Here is a 26402-nt window from a genome sequence, read left to right on the forward strand (position 1 = left end):
ATGTCCCAGAGAGAGAGAGAGAGAGAGAGAGAGAGAGAGAGAGAGAGAGAGAGAGAGAGAGAGAGAGAGATTGTCACAGCTTATATTTTTTCCTTGAATCTTCTACTTTGCTCATCTTTGTAGTGTTTTGGTGTCAAATGTTAATAAAGAAGGATATATTAAGAAAAAATCTATGATAAAAACAGTTGAAACTTAGAGGCAGCGGTAGCGAGAATAGGTTTGGTCATGATAGATACCTCATGTGACCACCTCTTTTATTGTACCTTTAGTTTGTTGGTGTCTTGTGTTGGTGACTTTCCTCATACAAGAAAACTAACAGGACAGGTATTCATAGTACAATTACCTCATGGGGAGTAAGAATATTATTGCAATTTCAACCAATACACCACACGTAACTATACACATTCTCACGGTCTACGTAGGTCACACTTCTACGAGCACTTCTAATCCCATTTTACCTTAAAAATCAATAATAACTTCAGGACAGAATTTAGATAAGGTTAGGTTAGGTTTGGTTTCCCCACCCTACGAGTAAAATCCCGCTTTCCCAAGGAGGTCCCCAAGCTTGTTAGACAGAGAAAAAAGAAATATAAGATAAGGTATATTGGTTGAAACTGCAAATTTATCGGAGTTAAGTTAAATTACAAGATATCAGGCTAGTTTATCTTCAAGAGATGAACGATAGCTTAGTTTATCATTAATAGTCCCAAACCCAGGCACACATCAGCTGCAGCGGCGTGGTTTGGCTATTTTCTCACAAACATGAATGGTACACAGACGCGACGGTACAGCAGCATATAACAGCACTACAAATCACAGGCTTACCTATATCAATGTAACCGTGGACTGCAAGATGGCGTCTGTGGAAAAGGGAACAGGGCAGTGTAACAATATGGCGGGTTCCTCACTCACCAGGATCGTGATGAGAGTCGCCACCTGACAGACACCAACCTTGCACCAACATACTGAAGTAGTCTCAGCCAGTGTCACCATCTGGTTCAGCTAAATTCCGGGTTAAGTCAGTGGCACACGTAGCACAGCCTCCTAACGTGGCCCGTCTCGTTGGCCGCCTCGTGTCAGTGACCAACCACAAACCTGCCACGCATCCACAAAACCACAAACACTCTTCTCCTTTCAATAACAAGTGCGCTAACAATCCTCATATTATGCTAAAACAATGAAAAATAAATATAAACATGCAAAATTAAATTATAAGACATTATAATTGTATTTAGCAAGGTTGTCGCCTATCACCAATTAAAGCGCTAAATTCAAACTCATTAAGGTTGAAACTGATTTTTTATCCTCGTTATAATCAGTAAGTTTATTATTCTATTAAGGCTGGAAACTGTGATGCCTTAAACTATCCTTGACATTTCTGAAGCATGATTATAGTTTTAGTTTGCAGGATCCGCTATACAACCGCGATATTAATTGTGCTTCTCTTCTTTACCAAACTTTTCTTTCGCCCAGCCTGTCCATCTTCCCTTGGCTTTCCTTTTACAACTTCAAGCATTTTTTCGGAATATTACTGTACAAGCAAATGTTTAAAACAACGCAAAACAGATGTAAATGAAACTCATAATCGTTTGATACGTTTTTACTTCAAAAAGAGGAAAAGAAAAAAAATAATATTAAGTATGTATATGTACATGAAATCACAGGTTTATGTACACACACACACACACACACACACACGAGGAGGACGTAAGTACATACTGAGACGTCCATTATAATACAGAGGAGAAAACATTGAAAGGTTTTAAGGATGTAGAAACTGCTGGAAGGAAGATACATGATAAAAGATGAAAGAACTTTCAAGTAACCCCTCCCCCCCCTACACTCTCTCTCTTCCATTCACACCAAAGCCAGCATTTCGAAACGCTTCGCTCCCTCATCAGGATTACGTATTATCAGACCATAGATTAGGCCCCAGCAGATTTCCCATATCCTAAAACTATTACTGAAATCGTGAAAAACACCCCTGAAAATCTAAATTCCCACTAGGACCCGTTAAGAGAAAGAGAAGAGGTAGAGAAACGTTTGAGAATGCGGTCACAGCACGCATACAGTATTGCACCCTAACCCATGAATCATTCCTCGCATCACATCCCATATTCTGAAACGCATCGCTTTCTCGCTTCATGTTCAATGGCCATAGAGATTATTGGTTGGATTCTTAAGAGTGTCCCTTCTGTTTATTATGAATAATCGTTAATCTGTAACAAAAAAGTACCTTTAACTAAAATCTTTTGAAATTAGTGAAAGGGTGGCAAGAAAGCGTTTCAGAATACGGAATATGAAAAGAACAACACTAACACAATTCATTGCATATTTGAACACCTACACCTCTTCACAACCCTCAGAGATTCGAAGTAGCAGCAGCAGTAGTAGCAGCAGCAGCAGGAGCAGTAGCAGGGGCGCCATTAGAGCAGGAGGCATCAGTGGGAATGCCATTAGCAGCAGGGGATGGAGCGGAGAAGCGGATGATCATGGTATTATCGTTGCCTGGCTCACTGGAGTAGCCTAGAGAGGAGTAGAACTTCTTCATGGCGTCCGTGCAGTCCAGGCCAAGCTTGTAGCAGCCCACGTGACGCGCCAAGAGGTTGATGGTGGTGACGATGCTGTGAGGGAGCAAGGCAATAGAACATGAGCAGATTGGATTGTGATGCAAGATTTGTTACGAATTTTGTTATCGTATTTGTAGTTTGTATTTATTTTTGTTTACTCATTCACATATATATCTAATCATTTATTTATTTTTCATTCACTACACATATTTATCTTCGTATCGTCTCTGCAGCGATGGAATGGGGAAAAGAAACACACCGAGACAGCCTGACCATACTCAAAGAACGAGGAGACACGAAGCTGGACAGAAAACGCCGGTGAATAAAACTGAAGATGGTAGGAGAGTAAGACCACTTGGAAAACTAAGAGAATACAATAAAGGAGTAAAAGAAAGAGGTAGTATTCAGATAGTAAAGACAACCCACTAGAAAAAACACGAATAATGGAAGAGGCAAGACACTAATGACGAGGGCAAGACGTCGCAGATAGAGTATAGACACTGCGCTTGTTTGCATTACTCACAGTTTGCCCAGCTGCCTCCCGCGGTACTGGTCACTCACCACCACGTCCTCCAGCCTGCCTCTCTGCGTGGGTCAAGAGGAATACAGTGTTATGGCTGTCTTATACTGGTTAGGCCATTCTTTTATAAGCATAACCACAAAAGAGAGAGAGAGAGAGAGAGAGAGAGAGAGAGTATTGCGTCACAGTAGAAGACTTATCTTAGTGTTATCAGGTGGCACAAGATAGCGAGTGTTAATAATTGTCCAGTGAAAGACAAGGTGACAGGAGAGAGAGAGAGAGAGAGAGAGAGAGAGAGAGAGAGAGAGAGAGAGAGCCCGCCTAGCCTCACCGTAGCACAAGCGCGAATAAATTTGAGTTCACAGGCGAGGGTGGCCGAGGCGATCACCTTCCCCTGGTCCATGTCCTCCACCACTGTCACGTAGTAGTGGCCTGGACAACGCTGCATTGCCTCGAACCGCTCTGCAAGAATAGAACATGTTACCAATGCATGCAGTATCTTAAACCCTTCAACACTGGGGCACATTTTTACCTTCAGATTTATGTACGATTAGACCATTTTACTGACATCAGGAAGGGTATATGGAGGTTAGAAGATTAATGGTCAGAATCTTCACTATTTCAATCCCTTACATAAGTTTTTGAAGCTGTATAAAATCGCCAAATAGTAACCAGAATGAATAATATGAAAAACGCGTTCTGGTTAAAATACCGTAATAGCCTAACAGTACAATGTTATGTGATTTTCTAGTCTCTTAAGTATTGTGAACCTCTCTGTAAGATATAAGAACATGCTACCAATGCATTTTAGTGCCTTCAAATAGCCCAATAGTAAAACGTTATGTTATTCTAGAGCAGTGGTTCTTAATCTTTTCCAGTGGCCGTACCCCTTGATATCTCAGAAAAATTTCTCGTACCCCCTCCAATACAAATACTACACAAACATATGAAAAGGATTAGTGATAGTGTTTACAGCACTAACTTTAAAAAATGGAGACAATTAAAGTAAGAGAAAAATTAGAAAAATATGTTTTGCTTTCTCATGGTAAATATATGGTACCATTGCACTGGCTACCATGTCTCGTACCCCTAGGTATAAGGTTTCGTACTCCTTAGGGGGTACAGGTACCCCAGGTTAAGAACCACTGTTCTAGAGTGTTGCGTTTCAAGAATGTACTGTAACTGTTTTCATATTGCGAACCTCTCTGTAAGATATTAGAACATGCTACCAATGCATTTTAGTTACTTCAAATACCCTTATAGTAAAACGTCATGTTATTCTAGACTCTAGAGTGTTGCGTGTTTCAATAATGTACTGTAGCTGTTTTTATATTAGGAACATCTCTGTAAAATTTGAACATGTTACCAATGCATTTTAGTGCCTTCAAATACCATCATAGTAAAACGTTATGTTATTCTAGAGTGTTGCGTGTTTCAAGAATGTGCTGTTACTGTTTTGATACGACTCTCCTGAACTAAAGGTTTCAAAGAAAATATTTACTGGGAAAAAAGTTTCCGAGCTCAACTACCTGTTACATGAGGTAATTGTTGTGGTCATGTGTGGGAGGCTGTCGACTCTCTCTCTCTCTCTCTCTTGCTTAAAAAACCTTCACTTTTAGCCTACTTGTTCGAACTGTTTCCATGGCTTAGGCTTGAGAAAATTAGTAGTAGTAGTAGTAGAAAAGTGGTGGTGGTGGATGAAGACTGAAACCAGCAGGTGGAGGAGAAGCCTTGTCTATTTTATCCTGTTTTTCCATACTCTCTCTCTCTCTCTCTCTCTCTCTTCTCGTCGCCAGCAGGAATGTGTGTGGTTATTGCGTCATGCCTCTCCACAAATCAAGACTGATCGAAGTAATCACACTTATGGGCAAAACATGGCAAGTGGCAACATCCATCACCCGTGACACGTTATGACACACCCATAGCATTACGAGGGATCAAATTCACTAGTTTTCTCGTCTCTGTCACTCCGCGAGATTAATTATATAAGTTTTTTTTCAATCCTTATCATGTCAAGAGATTAAATTCATAAGCGATCCCGTACGTTTAGTTAGTGACGAGCATTGACTGTTGACACGCCTTGAACCTGAGAGAGAGAGAGAGAGAGAGAGAGAGAGAGAGAGAGAGAGAGAGAGAGAGATTGCATACCAGGGAAAGAGTTTGACGAATTTGTGTGTGTGTGTGTGTGTGTGTGTGTGTGTGTGTGTGTGTGTGTGTGTGTGTGTGTGTGTGTGTGTGTGTGTGTGAGGCGGCAGTGAGTCGCTAAACCTAAGAAACCAGTCTACCTTGGCGACCGTCTAGTGATCTCTCTCTCTCTCTCTCTCTCTCTCTCTCTCTCTCTCTCTCTCTCTCTCGTGCCTCCTCCATACACTTCCTGGCATCTCTCTCTCTCTCTCTCTCTCTCTCTCTCTCTCTCTCTCTCTCTGACCCGAAAGCAGTTCCTCTCTTGCCTTCTCGTTACATCACACACACACACACACACACAGAAAAAAAAAGTTAAATATACATACAAATGAACCATACAAATTTGCTCACTACACACACACACACACACACACACACATACACATAACGCATCATACCTATAGTACAGTTACACGCACGTTCCCATTTATAAACACCTGAATATCTCTTCTGAAAGGTCACAGCATCACAGCTAACCAGATACACTACTACCATAGGCCTAAAGTTTGAAGGGAAGGTTAAATAAAGAGAGAGAGTGAGTAGGATGAGTGAGAGAGAGCATGGAGTGGATAAGATGCGTGGTGAGTGGAGTGGAACATGATGAGAGTGGGAAGTGAATGGGGAGAGGTTTGAGTTTACGTGAGAGGTGTTCTGGTGGTGTGGGTGAGTGGGAAGTGGTCATGGAGTGGATAAGATGAGCGAGGATGTGTGGAGAAATTCATAAGAGTAGAAGTGGAAAAGTGGGTATGGAATGAGAGAGAGAGAGAGAGAGAGAGAGAGAGAGAGAGAGAGAGCGGCTGACTGGGGTGCGCGGGGTGTGGTTATCTGAAGATTGCGTCACATAGCCCAAGTCTGTTCCATGCAAAACCAGCCTGCCCAGGCTTACCACACTCCTCACCTCTCGAGACGCATAGCAGCCTGATAAGAAAACAAAACACTATCAAACACAGCAGAGAGAGAGAGAGAGAGAGAGAGAGAGAGAGAGAGAGAGAGAGAGAGAGAGAGAGAGACGAGAATAACCAAGAAGAGGCAAAACCAATGGGGAAGGAGGGGAGGGAAGAGAACAAACGGTACCACAAGGAAGTTTAAAAGCGAGGTAAAGTAAGGTGAGACTCCTTAAGTTCTTACGTAACACGCGGACAGGAAGGAGACAAGTTCACTGCTACAAAAGGTCAGCATGAGGGAAAAAAAAAAAAAAAAAGAGGACGAGAGGGAGTACGCGGGGCACATACCTTCAAACTGCTCCCTGCTGATGTCCCCGACCTTGGTGAGCTGAGCCAGGAGCTGAAGGAAACCTGGAAGTGACGAGGGGCGACTGTTAGAGAGAGAGAGAGAGAGAGAGAGAGAGAGAGAGAGAGAGAGAGAAATTTAAAGCCCTTATTCTTATTTTTCACGTTGGAGAGGCACTGAGCTACTAGAGAGAGAGAGAGAGAGAGAGAGAGAGAGAGAGAGAGAGAGAGAGAGAGAGAGAGAGAGAGAGGAAATGTTAAGGCCTTTTATACTTTTTTTTTATCCTGGAGAAACACCGAATTACGAGAGAGAGAGAGAGAGAGAGAGAGAGAGAGAGAGAGAGAGAGAGAGAGAGAGAGACAACTTACATAGAGGAAATCGCGTAAACCCTCTCACTCTTACTCTTTTAAGTCAGAAGTGCACTAAGCTACAGGGAAAAAGCAAAAAAAAAAAAATAAATAAAATAAATAAATAAATAAATAAATAATAACAAACTTTGAGTCCGTCATCAAAAAGAGTACTTGGCAATATTTTCCCTTCGCAATTTCTCTTCCTAGTCTTGTCTTTCTAAATTTCTCTGCTACCACGTCTCTCTCTCTCTCTCTCTCTCTCTCTCGGGGAAAGCTTGGAGAAGGAGGAGGAGGAGGAGGAGGAGGAGGAGGAGGAGGAGGAGGAGGAGGAGGAGGAGGAGGAGGAGGAGGAGGAGGAGGAGGAGGAGGTGGTGGTTGAAGATAGAGGGTTTTAATGCTTTTCTCCATTTATCTCCTCTCCCTTCCTCCTATTCCTCCATCATCTTCCTTACTCCATATTTCCCTCCCCCTTCTCTTCTCTTACCTTTCAACTTATCATTTTCTATAACCGATTTAGCCATTTCATTTATCTATTTACTTGTTGGTCACCTAATTTTATCATTAATATTTTTCTCTCACTTCTAAGAGGCTCTAGTCTAAGTGATTGCTGTTCTTTTCGCCAATCTTTCTGCCAACTTCATTCTAGCTTTTCACTCTCCTTCAACAGCATCATCTCTCTTTTTGCTAACTTCATTCTAGTTTTTTTTTCTTTCATTCTACTTCAGTAACGTCACCTATTTTTTCGCTAACTTCATTCTAGTTTTTCATTCTACATCAGCAAGTAAATTCACCTATCTTTTCATTAACTTCACTCTCTTTTTTCATTCTACTTCAGCAAGTTTGCCTATTATTTCGCTAACTTCATTCGTGTTCCATTCTACATCAGCAAGTTCGCCTTTTTGCTAATTTCATTCTCGTTTTCACTCGCGGTTTTATTCATTCCACTTCAGCAAACTCGCCAGTCTTTTCGCTAACTTCACTCTCGTTTTTTTTTTTTTTTTTTTCATTCTCCTTCAGTAACCTCACCTCTGTCGTAGTCCCCCTTGCAGAGCGGCCTCACCCTCAGCCCGGGCCCAGGCGACAGGGAGGTGACGCCGCCCTTCATGTGTGTCACGGTGCTCCAGTCCAGCCCCTCCAGTAGCTTGGGGTCGTACAGCGGCATCTCGGACGTCTCAGGGCCCACACACACCTGAGGGAAAGATTATCCTATATTTGAGCTCGTATTTTCAAACACTACTGTGCTTAACCTACTATTTCAAAAGACTTTATTTAAATTGACAAGTGTTTTTCAGGTGTTTTTAAGGTTCCAGAGGCAGAGTGACAAGATTTCTATATTATTAACTGGAGAAACCCTCTTGAAAACCCCGCTGATCATCTCTGTGGCCTTGGAAAATAGTCAAGGTGAGAGAGAGAGCAAAGCGTTTCTGAATACGGGGCTTAAACATACTAGGGAGGTTATCATGCTTGAATATATAATGAGCAATATACTACTACATCAGGTTGAGGTTAAGGGCACTGTTTTAAGCTCTTCAGCACTGGGAGGCATTTTTACCATGAATTTTGAGTGTGATTAGACGAATTTATTGATATTAGGATAGGTCTATGGAAGTCAAAAGATTAATAGCCAGTCTTCACTATTTCAATCTCCACATAAGTTCCTGAAGCTGTATAAAATCACCAAATAGTAACCAGAATGAATATAAAAAACGTGTTTTTTAATCGTTCTACTGACAGATAAACAAGATTCCTACATTATTAAAAGGAGAAACAGTTTTGAGAACCCGGCCAATAATCTCCCTTTGAAAAGCAGCCGTGATGAGAGACCCGAGTTTTTAGAGCAGGAATATAACCAATACATCTACTAGCAATTCAAGTCTCAATACAAGAGGCGAGCAAGGTAAGCAAGCAATAGAAAATGAGCGTCGATAACTGACATGCGCGACGCCCTTCAGATCACGATACGGAAATACGGAATAAACATCGCAATTTCCACCTGCGCCTCCACAGCCATACTGATAGAGGTGACAGGTGACGCAGAGATAACCAACTGTGTACTTGCCTGCCTAAGTCACTGCCACGCCGGAATTTAAGCTTTCAAGGCCTTGCAAGGAATGTGGGTCAGTGGTTATGAGAGAGAGAGAGAGAGAGAGAGAGAGAGAGAGAGAGAGAGAGAGAGAGAGAGAGAGAGAGAGAGAGAGCAACAGATAGTTTAATTGTTTTACTAATTATTACTATTCAGAACGAAGTGAAGATATACGTAATACAAGCAATGAATTAGTAATGTTCTATATTGCGCAAAACAGCGGAATAAGAGATGATGTGCCTAAATTCTAAACGGAACACATAAGTTGCAGGAAATTTAAAACCAAGATATATCAATATAAAAAAATAATAAATAAAATAGATGAATAAATCTCTACATGCGTACAGTAAATCAAACAAGAATTCCAAAGCATATATAGCAAAACAAAACACACAACACGAGAGGAAGCTGAAATGAACCGCGAAACACACACAAACAAAACACAGTCGCCAGTCACAACGATGAAGAGTCCACCAGACACGTGTACTGAACTTATCTTAAAGAACAAGACACTATTCACCTCAACACAACAACCGCGTGAAGCTAACTAACCCAAACACAAGACATTATAAGAAAACACTAACAACTCACTATATCCATCTCTACAACAACAACAACAACAAGGGAACACAAGACGAAGCAACAGAAAGTCAACCAAACAGAAACACATAAGGAAAAGGAGAGGGAAAGTAAAGCAACGATTTTCACATCTACCTATAACAATATAAAGCACACAAACACATTCCAAACTACACCAAGTCAACCAAAAGAAACCTATACACGCTAACAAAACACTAACATTCACCCACAAGCACACACCATAACACCACATAACACTCACCACAGTCACATCAGGCGCACCCATGTTGTCTGAAGGAGGAAGGAACGATGTCAACACAGCCGTTCGTCTTGTAGTCCCTGGCTTCACCACACCACGCGTCTGGCTCACTACTGCTGGTGGCTGTAGTACGGTGCTCTCGCCTCACCTACCTCACCTCACCTGTACAGCCACGGGGAAGGTACGTCTGAGCCAGCGAAAGTAAGGTGCCAGTAAGGGATTTAAAAGCCTAACTCGTCTACCTTTCGTTATATTAAACCTAATTCCCCACTGTTAAGGCGAGGAATTAAAGACGTGAGTGTGGATACAAACACCACAAGGTTCTGAGGACGTGATGCGTTGACTGAAAGATGTAACTAGTGAAGAGATGCAATTCAGAGGCCAATTTTAGTACGTGTTCCTTACCTTAATGTCAGCATCGCACGGCCTTGAGTTCCGTTAGCTTGCAGTAAGCCTGTATTTCCGCCTGTCGCGCGCTAAACTGAGTACCCAGACTGATCACGCGAAACTCTCAAACCTCAAACTTCCTTGCCTATCCTTCCTGCACCTGTGACTATGGCGGACAGGTGAGCGCGTATTCCCACCTGTTATTACTGTGTGGCCTTCGAATGTTAGGCTTAAAGATTGCAGACAGGTGAGACAGGTGAGACAGGACAGATAGTCGAGACAAACACTTTTCTGAGATGGAAGTTTGATCTGTCTCGCTCTCATTTGATTTATTATTATTATTATTATTATTATCTTATTTACTCGTTTATTTTCTTATTTTATAGTTCGAGGATGTGAGTGAACTTCCTGACTTGACTCTCTCTCTCTCTCTCTCTCTCTCTCTCTCTCTCTCTCTCTCTCTCTCTCTCGTTCTAATTATATAATATCCAAAAGGGCACCAGTTCTCCTAATATAGTGAAGTTCTCTAACATGTACTACTGTCTGTGAACTGTTAATATAGAACTACTTATCCTGTCTCTTGGTTCACTCTCTCTCTCTCTCTCTCTCTCTCTCTCTAGAAGATATAATTCTCATACGTCTACCTCATATGTTACTATTTCTACCATGTCTTCTCGTTTAAGTTCATAATTGCGCGTATCATACAGCTGTACTTCCTAAAATTTGTATTTCATTCGTATCATTCTGTATTCGTGTGTTAATTATTTGCTTTATTATATTTGTACCCCTTTTATAAAACATCTATAGATCTCCGCTTTTTTTTTTTTTTATTGCAAGAAATCCACACCTACATTTTACCAGTGTCTATAAAAACCTGGTCAAAGTATTTTAACTATATTCATCAAGATCCTTATTGAGGCTAGTATTCCTTTAAATGTACTACTCTTTAGGTTATTAAGCCACAACATAGGTACATGACTGACGCCCGAAGCATATTACAAACTATCAACATCTTTCCACTCCACTCAAACTCAACCTTCTGAAGAGAAACGAAGAAAAACACCATCAAACATCAGTGACACTTCCCAAGACTCACTGAAGAACACGAAACCTAATGAAATACTTGCCTGCAAGGTGTGACAACCAGCCCTGGGTGACCTTGGGGGCGGCGGGGCGAGGCGGGGCTGGAGTGGGCGGCCTACAGGTGAACCGTCAGTGTGGCGTGGCGGGGCTCAGCTGATGCTAAATCGATACCGGACACGTTGTCAGTGTTTGCTCCATCCCCTCCCGTCATCTGCTGGCTAGTATTCTTTTTCTTACCCCCTGCACGATGTCATCCTCCACCTGTTCCCTTTACGATGTGTTCAGATTAATACCACATTCTACAGGGCATGCGTGACACTTCTTCTGCATCGTTTAATCCCCGCCAGCCTATCACACTGCCCGCAGCCCCGCACACCATACAGCACAGCCTGTGGCCCTATCGCTTTACTCACTGCTCACTGCTCAAACAGTCCGCGGGGCTATAAACTATTTACTCATATCGTCTGTGCATCTACCTTACTGCCATTAAATTATTGTGTCCACCTGATTTTATTTCATGATAAATTTATGAAAAATATTTTTTAGTTTTATTTTCATGATAGCTTCAGTTGGAGATGGAAACACAAACAACAAGTACCTGGAAAGATAAACTACATTACATGATAATTTAGATATTAAAGTATTCTAAAGTTTGAATATAATGTATTGTTTCAAATTGAATATATAAAAAGACGAGTAGGAGATAATTGAGGAAGTAAACAAACATGGGTCTCTAGAGTGAAGATGGCCTCTGCCATTCTGCGGCAGGAGCTTGTCGGCGCCCGCTACATTCGCCTTGCTACTGTGCAGAACATCTACAGAATCCTCCAGCCGAACAGACACAGTGGCAGCCTGAGCCCTGGCGCGGGTGTGCAGGCGTGTAGGGCGTGGGTGGGTGGCGGGTGGGCGGGTGTGGGTGGCGGGCAAGCAGTGGGCAGCGGGGCCTCATGCTTGCCTCAAGACCCTCGGCGCTGTGTGTCACGCTGGCTGGTGACCTCAGAGGACCACGACAAGGCCACGGTAGGTCACTAGAGTCGTGTCACAATCTCACACTCACACCTTCACACTGCAGGCCTTGTGTCGCGTCTGTCACCAGCTAAACATGGCGTGGTGTGTGGGGTTCTTCAGAGGCTAATTAGTGAAGCCTTCCTCGTTCCTTATCTGCTGTGTGGGATCTGTGGTGTGTGTCACTGTGGAGTCACTACACATCCACACCAGTGCCTGAATGCCTTGCAACTCTAACAAACACAACTAGATTTACCTTTGCATATGAATCACTCATGTCATTTGTAACTCCTTCAGTACTCGGACGCATTTTTACCTTGGGATTTGTGTATGATTAGACTATTTTACTAGGATTAGGAATGGTCTATGGAGGTCAGAATATTAATGGCCGCTATCTTCACTATTTTAACCCACACACAGGTTTCTTAAGCTATAGAAAATCACCAAATAGTAAGCAGAATGAATATGGAAACATGTCATGGTATTGAAGGGGTTAAAGCTTAGTGTTGTGATAATAGTGAGTAGTAAGTCAGTGTGTGGTTAGTAACTGAGTTGAGTGTTGCCCCACAGAGCCTAGCATCATGGCAGGTGAAGGTGAAGGAGTCCACCAAGATCAAGGAGGCGGGACAGGACTTGCTGGAGGACTTCAAGGAGACCCGAGCCAAGGTGAAGGAGAAGATGGATGAGATTGTGCAGGTGAGAGGGAGATGTGATGCTGTGCATTCAGTTACAAGATGTTATAGTGGTAAAATATATGCTTTTTTCTATTTAATTTATCTAATAGGGATTTAGTCAAAAGCAACAAAATATGAAAAAAGAGAGGAATAGGTGGTGCTATACATTTATAAAATGCGACACTAATAAAATATATGCTTTTTTCTTTTTTAAGTTGTCTATAGGGATTTGGTCAGCAGCAACAAAAAGAAGGAAAAAGAGAGGAAGGGGTGGTGTTATATATTCAGTCATAAGATGTCGCACTAATAGAATACATTTTATTTCATTCTAATTTGTGTAATAAGAAATTTGGCCAACAGCAATAAAAAATAAGGAAAAAAAAATAATATGCTACTTAAGAAGAAAGGAAGTAACTTTTCTTTCATTTTCATACAAGTATCGTAATCTTACACATCCCATTCATTAGAGCCAATCCCTTTGCAGCGTGAAAACATCTGGACTGTGCCAAACCTGCTGTGTGTGAGTCGCATTGCCCTCTCACCATACTTGTGCTACCTGGTGCTGGCTGCTGAACACCACTGGGCGCTGGGGCTCTTCCTCATGGCTGGCGCTACTGACCTGGTGCGTTGCTTTGCCTCTCCGTGCTGAAGGTGTCTCTGGTGCAGGCTTAGTGTGTAATTCAGTAAGAAATGATAGAGAGGAAGATGAATGGCTTAGTAGTTTGGCCTTGTATTGTCGGTGATTTTATATATTTTTTTCATTATTCGAATGTAGGAACAAGTTGATTTATTATTTGATGCTGTATTTGATTTATGTTAAGATGTTAATAGTGAAAAACACCTGTTGGAATTGTGGTGGCAACTGTATTTGTCTTGACCTTTTTACTGCAGTGGTATGCATTCACTTCTTTTGAAACGTGTGCCTTTAGAAGTCAAGCTGAGAGTAATTTATGAACCAGGTGACAAAATACTTCTGGGAATGGCTTTATGAATATCTGACAGTGTGCTGCATTTTTGTCTTACCTTTGATTATATAAGAAAAAAAGGTACATAAGCACAATACCATATGACATTATCACTGCGGCAAAATAAGTCAATCGATTGTCAACCTACAGCTGGACGGATGGATCGCCCGGACCTTCCCCAGCCAGGCGTCAAACTTGGGCAGCTTCCTGGACCCGCTGGCTGACAAGGTGCTGGTGGCCATGCTCTTCCTGTCCCTCACCTACGTCGATCTCATTCCCTGTGAGTCTTGCAGTGTTGCTGATGTCTATCTATCCATTTTTAGATTGTGTATCCACGTGTATGTATTATTTGTTTTCTTTCCCCTAACCACCTCACATCGGCCATCACATCTCTCTCACGGTGAGGTATTGTAAACACACACACACACACACACACACCACGTAGTGTAGTGGTTAGTACGCTCGGCTCACAACCAAGAGGGTCCGGGTTCGAGTCCTGGGAAGCAGCGAGGCAAATTGGCAAGCCTCTTATGTATGGCCCCTGTTCACTTAGCAGCAAGTAGGTACGGGATGTAACTCGAGGGGTTGTGACCTCACTTTCCCGGTGTGTGTTGTGTGTTGTGATCTCAGTCCTACCTGAAGATTGTAATGGGGAAGGCTGGCTGGGTGACCAGTAGGTGACCAAGGTGAATTACACTTACACACACACACACACCTTCACTTCTTTTCTTTCCTCCTTCTCCATAATTTCCTTTACTCTCACAGTCTCTTCCTCAGTGCCACTCAAAGCACTCATCATATCACCCCCCCTTCTCTTTTTCTTCTTCTCATCTCCATCATCTCAGACACACTCTCTCCCTTACAGTGCCACTCACAGGCCTCATCATCTACCGTGATGTGCTCATCGTTGGCGGGGCGTCCTACGTGCGCTACAAGAGTCTTCCTCCCCCGGTGAGAAGAGGGGCTTCTTCTTCTTCTTCTTCTTCATGTTTTTTTAATGTACAAATTTTATGAGGGCTACAAGCACAGGTAGGCCACCCAACACACAGACAGGGAAAATTGACGTCTTGTTTGTTGTCGCAGCGCACACTCTTCCGCTACTTTGACGCCTCACACGCCACGGCTCGCCTCGCCCCGACAGCCATCAGCAAGTTCAACACTGCCGTCCAGCTGAGCCTCATCACTGCCGCGCTGGCTGTTCCCATCTTTACCCTCACTGACCACATTGCCTTCAAAGCACTCTGGTAGTATTATTGTTCTGGTTTTCTTGTGGCCAGCCCGATAGTAGTACTGTTGATGTTTTCTTGTGGCCAGCCTGCTAGTATTACTGTTGTTTTCTTATTGTGCCAGCCTGGTAGTATTACTGTTGATGTTTTCTTCTGGTCAACAGTATAAGCTCATGTGATGTAGTATAGCTGTCCATGATTACTAGACTGTCCTTTTCCACCATAGACTCACAAGGATAAAAGTAATTGATGCTGTGTGTGTGTGTGTGTGTGTGTGTGTGTGTGTGTGTGTGTGTGTGTGTGTGTGTGTGTGTGTGTGTGTGTGTGTGGTTTCTCTGGGCTACCTGATGTGTGATGGCCAGCCTGGTGTATAGATAGATAGATGTGTAGTTGTGTAATCAGACTTTCCTTGCTCCCTCATCTCTTGCAGTCGGTAGTGAGTGGGATCATGTCTTAACCCCTTCAATACTGGGACACATTTTTACTTTAAGATTTGTGTACAATTAGACCATTTAATTGACATTAGGAAGGGTCTGTGGAGGTCAGAAGATTAATGGCCACAGTCTTCAGTCTTTCACTCCCCACATGAGGTTCTGAAGCTATATAAAATCACCAAATACTAAGTAGAATGAATATGGGAATGCATCATGGCACTCAAGGGGTTAAAGAGGTAGAGGTCAACTATATCGTAGGTTTGTAAAATTAGTATTGGGTAAGGTGTAGGTTCTTTGTGGTCACTCCTTTGTGGCACCAGAGAGGACCTTTCAAGACAATTCTCCTTAAATTTTATATGATAATTTTTAACCTTGAAACTAGCACCTTAGTGAGCCTTTCTTTTCACTCTCTTTATTGCCCTTGTGACTCTTTTGCTTAAGAAATAAATAGAGAGGTTGATTATAATTAGTGTGTTCCTCTGGCAGGTGGTTGACAGCAGCTACAACACTCAGCTCAGGACTCAGCTACATCTTCTCCAGGGACACCTACAAGTTCCTCAGGACAATGGACAAGCCAGCTGAGTAGTGTGTGTGTATGTGTGTGTGTGTGTGTGGGATGTAGGTATCCGAATTTATACCTGAAAATAATTTGTAGCTTAGAGAGAATTACAGCATTTTGCCACTCACTAGTATGATGGTGGCTGTGTCATACAATGCGATAGAAGGTACAGATGTTAATTAAAGGTAAAAGTGTTGTGAATGTGTGTGCGTGTGTCATTCAGATATATGCAAATCAGCCCAGCAAACAGGAAGTTAAACAGTTTCTTATACAAATACTGCCGTGACGTAAATGTAGAATATTTTTGCAAACATAACAATTGTGACGCGTTTCCGTTACCGTGTGCTGCAGGAATTTTCATGACGCCTCCCTCTTACCCATATGAAAGTGGTGTGTGTGTGTCCTGTGTCTGGGAGAGGACCAAGGAGAACCAACAACTTTATACTAACACTGCAGACAGTATGGAAGAATAACTCCTCTTTACCTTCCAACTTTACTCTTGATCAGCTGAAGTCTTTGGCCTCTCAACCTACACAAAACAAGCCTTGTGGGAGAAAACCTTATTTATGACATTTCTGAACTAAAAAAATATTTGACAAGACAACCTCAGGAACATCTACACTACTACTACTACAGAAATCTCAATCTTCACACATTACGTACATTCAGATCTTTACCTACTTATGTACCAGGCCAGCAATCCCACATAAGGTAGCTTCAGCCCCCCCAGACATACATTTAATACTAAGGGTAAACTTGCTATATGGTCTGTTAGAGTCAGTTTAATCACATACACACTTGTCTTTCATTCAGCTTCTAATATCTTGCTTGGCCCTTTCCACTTATCTCCCAGAGTTGTAGAGATGCTTCCCAATGTATCTTAGTATTTCAATCTTGTCTCTGTTTCCTTGCAAGTTATAATGACACAACTGCCAAGATTTATATAGAATTTGTAGTGAGTATATTTTGTGATGTTATTGTTATTGCAGATTATGTAGGGAAGAAATGTATATGTGGTGGGGAAAATGATTGTTGTTTCTATTTATTTCTCTGCTGATATGAGAGAAGACCAAGAGGAGAAGAATGACATCTGGTGAATCAAGTATCAGTATGAGTAAAGGACCAATGGGTGTCTGAGGAAGTATAGGAGTGGGAGGTGTGAGTGTCAGGAATGTTGTGTCTGGCAGGCCACTGTGGGGATCAAGGAAATGTAAACACTGAGATACTGTTGTAGTTTTTGACTGTGAGTTGTTAGGTTTGCCCTGTGTGTGTGTGTGTGTGTGTGTGTGTGTGTGTGTGTGTGTGTGTGTGTGTCTTAGAAGTTTGTGCCTTTTTTTAAGCCATTTAGGTAAGGTGGAGAGTTGTTAGCATCCATTGTGTGTGTGGGTGTGAGTGTACATAATGTAATTTGTGTATATAGCAGTACAGAATGATCATTGGCTGTGTGGGTGTGTACATACATTTGTATTGTAACAGATTTCCAATAATTATTTAATAAAAAATAATTGACAAAAAAATATATATTTGTCTTTATGTGTAATTCTTAGCCTGTTGTTGAGAGAAATTCATGTGATTATTCTTTACCAAAGTCATGTTGTTTCTATTTTTTTTTTTTTTTTTTTTTTTTTTTCATGCATGAATTGCAGTCTGTTATTCTTTGAATCAGAGAGGAATTCTTGTGAGTGTATCTCTTACCAATGTTGTGTTTGCATTATGGATATTTCTCTTTATATATGTGATTTGCAGTATGTTTTACAGTTAGAACCAAAGCAGATATGTGAGAAAACCACAGTTACTCCACACCATTACTATTTACCACTAGCATTTATACAAGGATGTAGTAATCCCATCATCCCTCCCTTCCTTCACTCCTTGCATTATTGATATTTCTCTTCATATAATTTGCAGTCTGTTACTGTTAGAACCAGACCAGAGACATGACAATACCACAAAGTTACTCCACACCAGTACCATTTACCACTAACATTTATACAAGGATGTAGTAACCTCAACTTCCCTCCCTTCTTTCCCGCCTTCCTTCACCACCTCCCTTCATCCTTCACCACCCATCACAGCAGGCGTGGGTGAGTCCAGGAGCCCCGAGCGTTTACAGTTAGTGGCATGATCTGTTGATACACTGTTCTTTTTGTATTGAGGTAAGGTGAGGGCATGTCCACAGGCAGCAGTGTGAGGCGGTGCAGCACAGGCCCTGGTGTCCATGGTGGTGTGAGGCAAGGCAGGTTGTGGAATTCTACACCTTCATGGTAAGAGATTCAGATTTGTGGTTTGAGTTTTCAGTGTCATTGTTTTTAGAAGGCCACAGAGGTTATTAGTTTTTGTATGGAGGTCTCTCTCTCTCTCTCTCTCTCTCTCTCTCTCTCTCTCTCTCTCTCTCTCTCTCTCTCTTTCCTCTTTCATTTTCTTTTTATTTTCTTTGTTCAGTTTTTGTCTACTCTACTTTTCCTTGGCTTTTGATTGAGTTTGTCTATTTGTTTACCCTCTCTCTCTCTCTCTCTCTCTCTCTCTCTCTCTCTCTCTCTCTCTCTCTCATCTTTATGACGGATTTGTGATATTTTGTCTATCTCTAGGAAATATTGTCATATCCTTGAGGTAGTGGTGCAACACATGACCTTTAGTAAGTTCGATGTATTGTGTTTATTATACTGTATTTGTGTAGTTGTACGTGTGTGCGTTCAAATGTTGCAATATCTTATCTCCAGCTTAGTTTGAAAGGATATAAAAGCAGTTTGGGATTTTCGAGGTGGTTTTTATGATTCCAGCTGTGATTTCAAGTAGGGTTTTTATGACTATTGTGATTTCTATACTGTAAAGACATTCAAGGAGAGTTTTCATGACCAGTGGATGTTTCATGAAGGTTCTGTGGTTTTTGGGAGATTCTAGCAAAAGTTATTGGGGTTTTCATGATGTTTTTTTGTGATTGTTGTGCTGGAGTAACAATGATACTTCACTCAGAACTTGGAGCAATGAATTTAGTGTTTACAAGGTGTTTTCATGATTCCAGAGACAGATTAACAATTCTACACTTTGAACATGAAATAATGAAAGATCTTAGTGTTTTGAAGATAGTTTTATGATTCTAATGTTACAACGGAAATTAAAGATCTTAGTGTTCTGAAGATAGTATTTTTGTGATTCTAATGGTGTAGTGGAAGTTATTCAAAGATGTTCTCATAATGCTACTCACACACACACACACATCTCTTTGTTCTTCTGACAGCTTTTTACAGTACAGAGAGCATGAAGATTTCTTGGCCGCATCTCACAAGTCGCCTGGTGCTGACGGTGCTCCTGCTGCTCACCACTGCCTGTTGTCATGGGGCACCAAGCAATCGTAAGAACTCTGGCTGCCCTAAATTTTTTTTTATTCTTTTTTCCTATTTTTGTTTTGTTTAATTTTTTTTTTTTTTTTTTTTGAGATATTAGAAGTTTATTTTGTGTAGTCTTTGTCTTTTTCTCTCTTTCTCTCTCTCTTCTCTCTCTCTCTCTCTCTCTCTCTCTCTCTCTCTCTCTCTCTCTCTCTCTCTCTCTCTCTCTCTCTCTCTCTCTCTCTCTCTCTCTCTCTCTCTCTCTCTCTCTCTCTCTCTGTATTAGGTGTGAAAAGCTCAGCATATTAATACTTGATACCAAAACACACATTTGCTCCACAGTAAAAGCTATTACCTACTCTCTTTCTCCTTGTTACACTCATATCTTGTGTCTGCGCCACTCTTATCTCAGCCAGCAGATTGTGGTGAGGTAGTTACATGGCACAGAGCGTTATCACCTTATCTGCCCAGTAGTAATGTTCACGTCAGTCAAAGGCAGATGTAACTAGCGGTTCATTGGTCACGTGATAGGGTAGGTGATGGGGTGACAGGGCAGACATCCACCTCTCAATCAGGATATTAGGGTGTGTTGTCACTGAGATTAAGATTAGATCCAGCATATTATTCTAGTTTCTTTCAAAATGTACATGGCTTCTTGACAGGAAAATTATCCGATTCTCACTATGTCACCCAGTACCTCATTACTTCCAGATAAGTTTTAATTACTGGTGATGAAATTAAAGGCATTATGATTGTAATCTGTACCATCTCTTTGTGTACCAGGTCAGCAGTCCCACACAGTCGGTGAGACAAAGGTCTACATTTAAAAGTGTTTTGCTGTCTCACCACGACTATTTTCCAAGGCCACAGAGATGATTAGCGGGGTTTTCAAGATTGTTTCTCAACTTAATATTGCAGAAAACTTGTCACTCTGCCTCTAGATCTGTAAAAATACCTTAACCCCTTCAGTACTGAGACACACTTTACCATGATTTTTGGGTATGATTGGATGATTATATTTGCATTGGCAAGGGTGTATGGAGGAGGTCAAAAGATTAATGGCCAGAGTTTTTACTATTCTAATCCCCACATAAGTTTTTGAAATCGTATAAAATCGCTAAATATTAACCAGAATGTATATGAAAGCGTGGCACGATACTGAAGGGGTTAAAAAAAACTTGTGTAAATTTAGATAAAGCCTTTTGAAATAGTGGAGGTGAAGCACAGAAGTGGATGACAATATGAGCCAAAGTACCGCACACTCATCACTGCATCATTGAGGTCTTGAGTCATGGTGTATTTCCCCACATCCTGTTCATTATCAGCATTCCACATTCATGATATAGTATTCCATTCATTTGGTGTTCTTGCAAGATCTTATCCGTTCCATTCACACCTTGCAGTGGAGTACCTGTCGATGAGCACACTCAGATTATGAATTGGCCATGTATCAAGTTGCCATTTTGCACTCTTATTAATCTTTGTTTGCACCGCACTCCTCTCCACTCTCAAGTGTCTGTAAATCAAATGTTTTTGCTGATAAGGCTCACCTGTCACCACCACTTGTCTCTATCATTGCCGGTCCTGTGACGTGACTGATACTGCACCAGATAGAGTTCAGGACCTAAAGAAAAATATGAACATTGAGGGTGTTGCAATCAGTAATTAAGAAGTTTTATGTGTCATATTACCCTGTTCCTGATCACCATGTTTTGTGTGTGAATGAGTTCTAGGAAAGAATAAAGAAGGAATTCAGTGATAAAAGCCAGTTAAGCAAAGGAGATGGTTTTAAGTAAGCAGATGAAGAGGAACCTTTATCCTGCTGTGTGTTATAGTCTGTCTACTGTAAAATGGCTCTGGATTTTAAACACGTAGCTTATTGATGTGAATAATACCTGTTTTCTGTTGATCAATGCACTTATTACAAGGACAGCTCATGGTTTCCCTCAAGATCTGACAGCCACGCTTTCCCTGAGACACCTTTCCAACCAAAACCCAGGAGCCACTTTAGAGTAGACACACTATAGTAATGAGTGAGTAGCAGTGAGTGCAAGAATTGATGACAATGATATGGGTTCTAATTCATCACCCCCAAAGGTCCACATGCCACCAAGAAGCTTCTCAGAGATGCCATAGTGGAGTACAAGATCATCATGGAGTACCTGGCCCGCCTCCTCCACGCTGCTGAAACACACGGACTATCCACTACCACCACTACCACCACCATCACCGCCTTCCCACACTCCACTGTCAGACACATCCCATACCCTATAAAAGTCCATCCACTCTTTTCTAATCATTCCTCTGTCCCTTATGTTTCCTCCAAATCCACTCCTTTGCCTTCCACCTCCTCCACATCATCATCTCTTCCTTCTGAACCAGTCCCTCTGATCTTCACTACAACGACACCGAAAGTTTCATTTACAGGCACTGCGTCTTCACTACTCATCCCTCCTCCTGCCTCCATACTACTTGTGAATCCTATCAGCTTATCATCATCAATGCCTTCCATCAACTCAACACTGCTTGCCCTCATCTCAGCATCCACTGAACCTTCTACCATTACACCCATGCTAGGTGAATCCATGACCTTCTCCTTCTCTTCTGTCTCCAGTAAACTCCCCCAATCATCTCGTGCTGTCACCTCAACTGCTTCCTCTTCCCTTGCCATGCATCCACACACTAACTCACCCATCTCCACAGCCTCTCCTTCTTCCACCAGACTTGCACATCCACAAACTTACACACCCACTCTGACATCTCTTGCTGGACCAATATTGCATTCACAGACTCACTCACCCATCTCAGCCAATGAAACTCACAACTCACCCACATACCCATTATTCAGTCACTCACCTCCTGCCTCTGCCTCCCAGTCCTCACCTAATACATCAAGGGGTCTAGAAGATGCAACAGAAGGTGATGAGACAAGGATAACCAGCAAGGAAGCAATCCCCTTTCATTACAATATTCCACAGTCTGACTCAAGAAATGCAAGTGAATATAGGAGCAAGTACTTTCAGAATATCTTGGGTGATGAAGAGGATAGCCTAGGAGGAATGAGTGAACCAGGGAACAGGGAGGAAGAAGAAGAGAAAGAGCAGCAAGGAGATATAAATGATGATGAAATAACAGCCAGTGATATGGATGAACAAAGCAGAGATAGGTTTGTTAATAATAGGAGGAAGAATGGTGAAAAGAATGTGCTTGATAGAAAAGAAGTGAATGCTAAGAAAGTGAGCTTACATATGAAAGGAGGACATGAAGATGAGATAGTGACAGAAGAAGAACAAGAAGAGGAGTCAGAGAGTAGTGACGAATCTAATGAAACTGATAAGAGTACAAATGAGGGCTTGGGGAATGATAAGGCATTGTTTGAGATGAAGACACAGAATGCAGGAGAAAAAAGTGGAACAGAGATGAAAGATGAAGCAAAACTCAAGCATAAGAAGAAAAGGAAGAAAGCATCACTATATAACCACCAAGATGATGATGACTCACTAGATATCAAGAAAAAAATAAGAGGAAAGCTGAAACATAAGGACATTTCAGAGAGAACATCCCTAATGCAAAAAAAGACACAAGTGAAAGAGAAAGACAATGATTACACAGAGACAGAATCACAACAGATCAGGAAGGATAAAATTGAACTGGACAGAGACTCAATGGACACCAACCCATCAGAGGAGACAAATAATGACGACAACAACCACCACACTCCAAACACTGCCACCAACTATGAAATCAAGAAACGCAGAAGGATAAAAACAAAAGAAAAAATGCTTGACAGTGTTTCAAAGATACGGAATGCCCGTCATGTTCTTCAGATGCTTCCTGCCACCACCACAGAGCCTCCTCCCCACTTCTGTGCCAAGACAACAGCCAAATCCATGCAGGGTCTCTGTGCCCAGGTTTTCAGTGTTTTGGTGGGTATCAAGGACATGATGCGGGAGATGACACAGGAGGGAGTGACGAGGGAAGGTGTCCACACACTTCAGGTGAGAAGAGAGACGCTGGGCAAGGTGGTGGAGGAGGCTGAGGCAGATGTGACCTTCCCCTCCATGGTGCAGCAGAAGGTGTTTGTGTCGTACCTTCATCAGCTGGAGAAGGTGAGCCTTTGTTTTGCTCATTGGTGTTTAGTGAAGGTGGTGTCATGACTAGCATTGGTAAAGAAAAAAGAAAAGTTTTGATAGGAATGTAGAATAGAGAAGGATGAAAAAATATTAACATAATGGAAAGGGAATTTCATGAAGAGAGCAGACTGGTAAAGTCAAATGGAAATTTGTTTTAGATCCATAGTAAAATTATACAAAAGAACACAACAGTTGCAGAATAGAAAGGCAGTAGTTAGATTGTCCTGTAGTAAGGATGAGAGACTGTACTGAATGCTGCACCTCACCCTTCCCTGGCCAGATGGTGGTGAGGGCCAGGGAGCAGAGTGAGACCAGGCTTGCCAGGGGTGGAGGGCCGACCCTGGTGATGCTGGTGGCCCTGGGAGTCGGGGGGGGCTTGGTGCTCCTGTGTATGCTGGTTACTTTAGCTCTTGTCTTGGCTCGTCACCGCCAAGTGCACCGAGAAGAAGTGTGCCGGAAAGTAAGCCTCTGTGTGTGTGTGTGTGTGTGTGTGTGTGTGTGTGTGTGTGTGTGTTTTATTATTTCATTTATTATTTTATTTATTATCTATCATTTGATCTATTATTAATCATTTTATGTCTTCATTGTATGATTAATTACTTTTGTGTCTATTTTTCTCTGCTTCTCTAAGAACAAAGTTTACCAGGTGCAGCAGCAACAACAGCACACACACACACACACACACACACACACACACACACACACACACACACACACACACACACACACACACACACACACACACACACACACACACACACACACACACACACACACACACACACACACACACACACACACACACGACAAGAGTATTAACACTATCACTATCATTTATCACCATCATTATCACTCTTCATCACCAACATGAGTATTAAGTGGTGATGGTAATAGTAATAGTAGTAGTAGTAGTAGTAGTAGTAGTAGAAGCAAAATGAGGATATGGAAAAGTGCAAATACATACAGCAATGAACCAGTGAGTACATTACCGAAAGAATTATTATGTGGAAGCAACAAACCTGAAAGATAAAGACACACTCATTTACCAGTACCAAGGAAGACATCACAAACTTGACTCAATCACACTGACATACAGAGAGATCAATAAATGCACCTCACAAGTTTCTTCCTTCACCAGATACACACTGAGCACATACCAATCCAAAGCTTCCTAAACTCTGGCCACACAAACCCTGGCATGAGGGAGGACGAGCCTCACACACTACATTCAGAATCCAACCCATGCTCCTTTTCTGGCCAAGACTTGAGCTGTGGGAGAACTCAAGAAGCCCAGAGATTGCCCAAGGGAAGCTGTACTCTCTCCTCTACCTGTGACTCTGCTGCAATAACACACACAGCAGCTGATGCACACTTAATTACCACTGTCAAGCATGGTGTAAAGGGTCACTTTGTTCATTCAGATCCCAACATGCAGAACCATAAAGGGTAGGATTACAGTGTGTGTGTGTGTGTGTGTGTGTGTGTGGTGTAATTGTTCAGTCTATCCTGGGTGTAAATTGTATATGTTTACCTGCATATCTCCTGTTTAGTTGCTTTGTTTTGTAATGAGTGGTAGTCTTTCTCCATATTGAGCTCTTATTGATTTTCTCTCTAATAAATGACCATGAAATGTGTCTCCTACTTCCTTCTCTCTCTCTCTCTCTCTCTCTCTCTCTCTCTCTCTCTCTCTCTCTCTCTCTCTCTCTCTCTCTCTCTCTCTCTCTCTCTCTCTCTCTCTCTCTCTCTCTCTCTCTCTCTCTCTCTCTCTCTCTCTCTCTCTCTCCTTTTGCTTCTCTTCCTTTCCTTAGTCTAATCTAATCTAATCTCCAAGGAGTTTCTCAGAATTCTCTCAGGGGGGGTCATGGTAAGGTCTTTGTTATAATCATTGCTGTTGTTAATTATCCATTCATTCGCTTTATGTTGTGTGTCATACAAGATACGTAAAAGCAATAGAATGCATTAGAAACCCTCTTGCCACAGATCTTTGTCCCTACAATGAGATAAAAATGTGATGTCTTGTCCTTACTGCTGATCTTGAACACCCAAACGAGTTCTGGTGGAGCCTGTTTAAAGAAGCTAAGGCAAGATGTCAGTGGTGAGGTGTGCCTTGGATCAACCAGCAGCTCTGTGTACACAAGAACCATTGTGCAAAAAACATAGACAAAAAAAGTAAAGGATAATCACTGAAAAAAATATCTAGCAGTGAAAAGATTAATTGTTCTGAGGTGTTTGTGTCCACTCAGCTTGTGTGGACCTAAGATAGTGTAATATGATCTGGTGGACGACTTTTTACTCTTTCCTTTTCTTCTCTTTTCTTCTACAGCATTACATTGTGTCTTTATTCAATGATATAACTGTATTTGTTGAAATTATACAGTATATGCTATTGTAGATGTGTTTTTTTTTAAGACTTTATGTGTATGTGTGTGTATTTACCTAGTTGTATTTACCTAGTTGTAGTTTTACAGGGCCTAGGCTTTACACTCATGTGGCCCCATCTCCATATCTACACTTATCCAATTTTTCTTTAAAGCTATCCACACTCTTTGCTGACACCACTTCCTCACTCAAACTGTGTGTGTGTGTGTGTGAGTGTGTGTGTGTGTGTGTGTGTGTGTGTGTGTGTGTGTGTGTGTGTGTGTGTGTGTATTTACCTAGTTTATCTAGTTGTAGTTTTACAGGGCCTGGGCTTTATGCTCGTGTGGCCCTGTCTCCATATCTACACTTATCCAATCTTACTTTAAAAGTATGCACACTCATTGCAGACACTACTTCTTCATTTAAACTGTTCCACGTCTCAATACATCTTTGTGGGAAACTATATTTTTTAACATC

At 41.8% G+C, this 26402-nt stretch overlaps 3 protein-coding genes and 1 long non-coding RNA gene across 5 annotated transcripts; 2 read left to right on the top strand and 2 right to left on the bottom strand.

Annotated features, from left to right (window-relative positions):
• Nucleotides 1-1585: 1585 nt before the first annotated feature.
• Nucleotides 1586-11672, bottom strand: LOC123501643 (probable glucosamine 6-phosphate N-acetyltransferase). 2 transcript variants are annotated; one of them, XM_045250595.1, is made up of 7 exons: nucleotides 11290-11672; nucleotides 9779-9937; nucleotides 7881-8043; nucleotides 6507-6569; nucleotides 3422-3552; nucleotides 3094-3155; nucleotides 1586-2624 (listed from the first exon to the last, which is right to left on the bottom strand). In XM_045250595.1, exons 2-7 carry the CDS (start codon nucleotides 9800-9802, stop codon nucleotides 2363-2365), a joined length of 705 nt encoding a protein of 234 aa, XP_045106530.1. In that variant the 5' UTR covers nucleotides 9803-9937; nucleotides 11290-11672; the 3' UTR covers nucleotides 1586-2362. The 2 variants fall into 2 exon arrangements, with proteins under 2 accessions (XP_045106530.1, XP_045106531.1); XM_045250596.1 differs by lacking the exon at nucleotides 9779-9937.
• On the top strand, nucleotides 9801-17627 carry LOC123501473 (probable cardiolipin synthase (CMP-forming)). The gene is made up of 9 exons (XM_045250320.1): nucleotides 9801-9956; nucleotides 11551-11675; nucleotides 11983-12265; nucleotides 12821-12946; nucleotides 13409-13546; nucleotides 14040-14169; nucleotides 14755-14840; nucleotides 14973-15133; nucleotides 16036-17627. The coding sequence occupies exons 1-9, from the start codon at nucleotides 9801-9803 to the stop codon at nucleotides 16133-16135; spliced, it is 1305 nt and encodes a 434-aa protein (XP_045106255.1). The 3' UTR covers nucleotides 16136-17627.
• A 617-nt stretch (nucleotides 17628-18244) lies between these two features.
• On the top strand, nucleotides 18245-25277 carry LOC123501637 (histone-lysine N-methyltransferase, H3 lysine-79 specific-like). Its single transcript, XM_045250586.1, has 5 exons — nucleotides 18245-18372; nucleotides 19347-19460; nucleotides 21532-23543; nucleotides 23848-24027; nucleotides 24706-25277. The coding sequence occupies exons 2-5, from the start codon at nucleotides 19367-19369 to the stop codon at nucleotides 25015-25017; spliced, it is 2598 nt and encodes an 865-aa protein (XP_045106521.1). The 5' UTR covers nucleotides 18245-18372; nucleotides 19347-19366; the 3' UTR covers nucleotides 25018-25277.
• On the bottom strand, nucleotides 19665-21566 carry LOC123501647. The gene is made up of 2 exons (XR_006673695.1): nucleotides 20985-21566; nucleotides 19665-20845 (listed from the first exon to the last, which is right to left on the bottom strand). It is a non-coding gene; the product is annotated as an uncharacterized LOC123501647 (long non-coding RNA).
• Nucleotides 25278-26402: the final 1125 nt, after the last annotated feature.

This window comes from Portunus trituberculatus, chromosome 9 (genome assembly GCF_017591435.1).
Source record: "Portunus trituberculatus isolate SZX2019 chromosome 9, ASM1759143v1, whole genome shotgun sequence".
NCBI lineage: Eukaryota > Metazoa > Arthropoda > Malacostraca > Decapoda > Portunidae > Portunus > Portunus trituberculatus.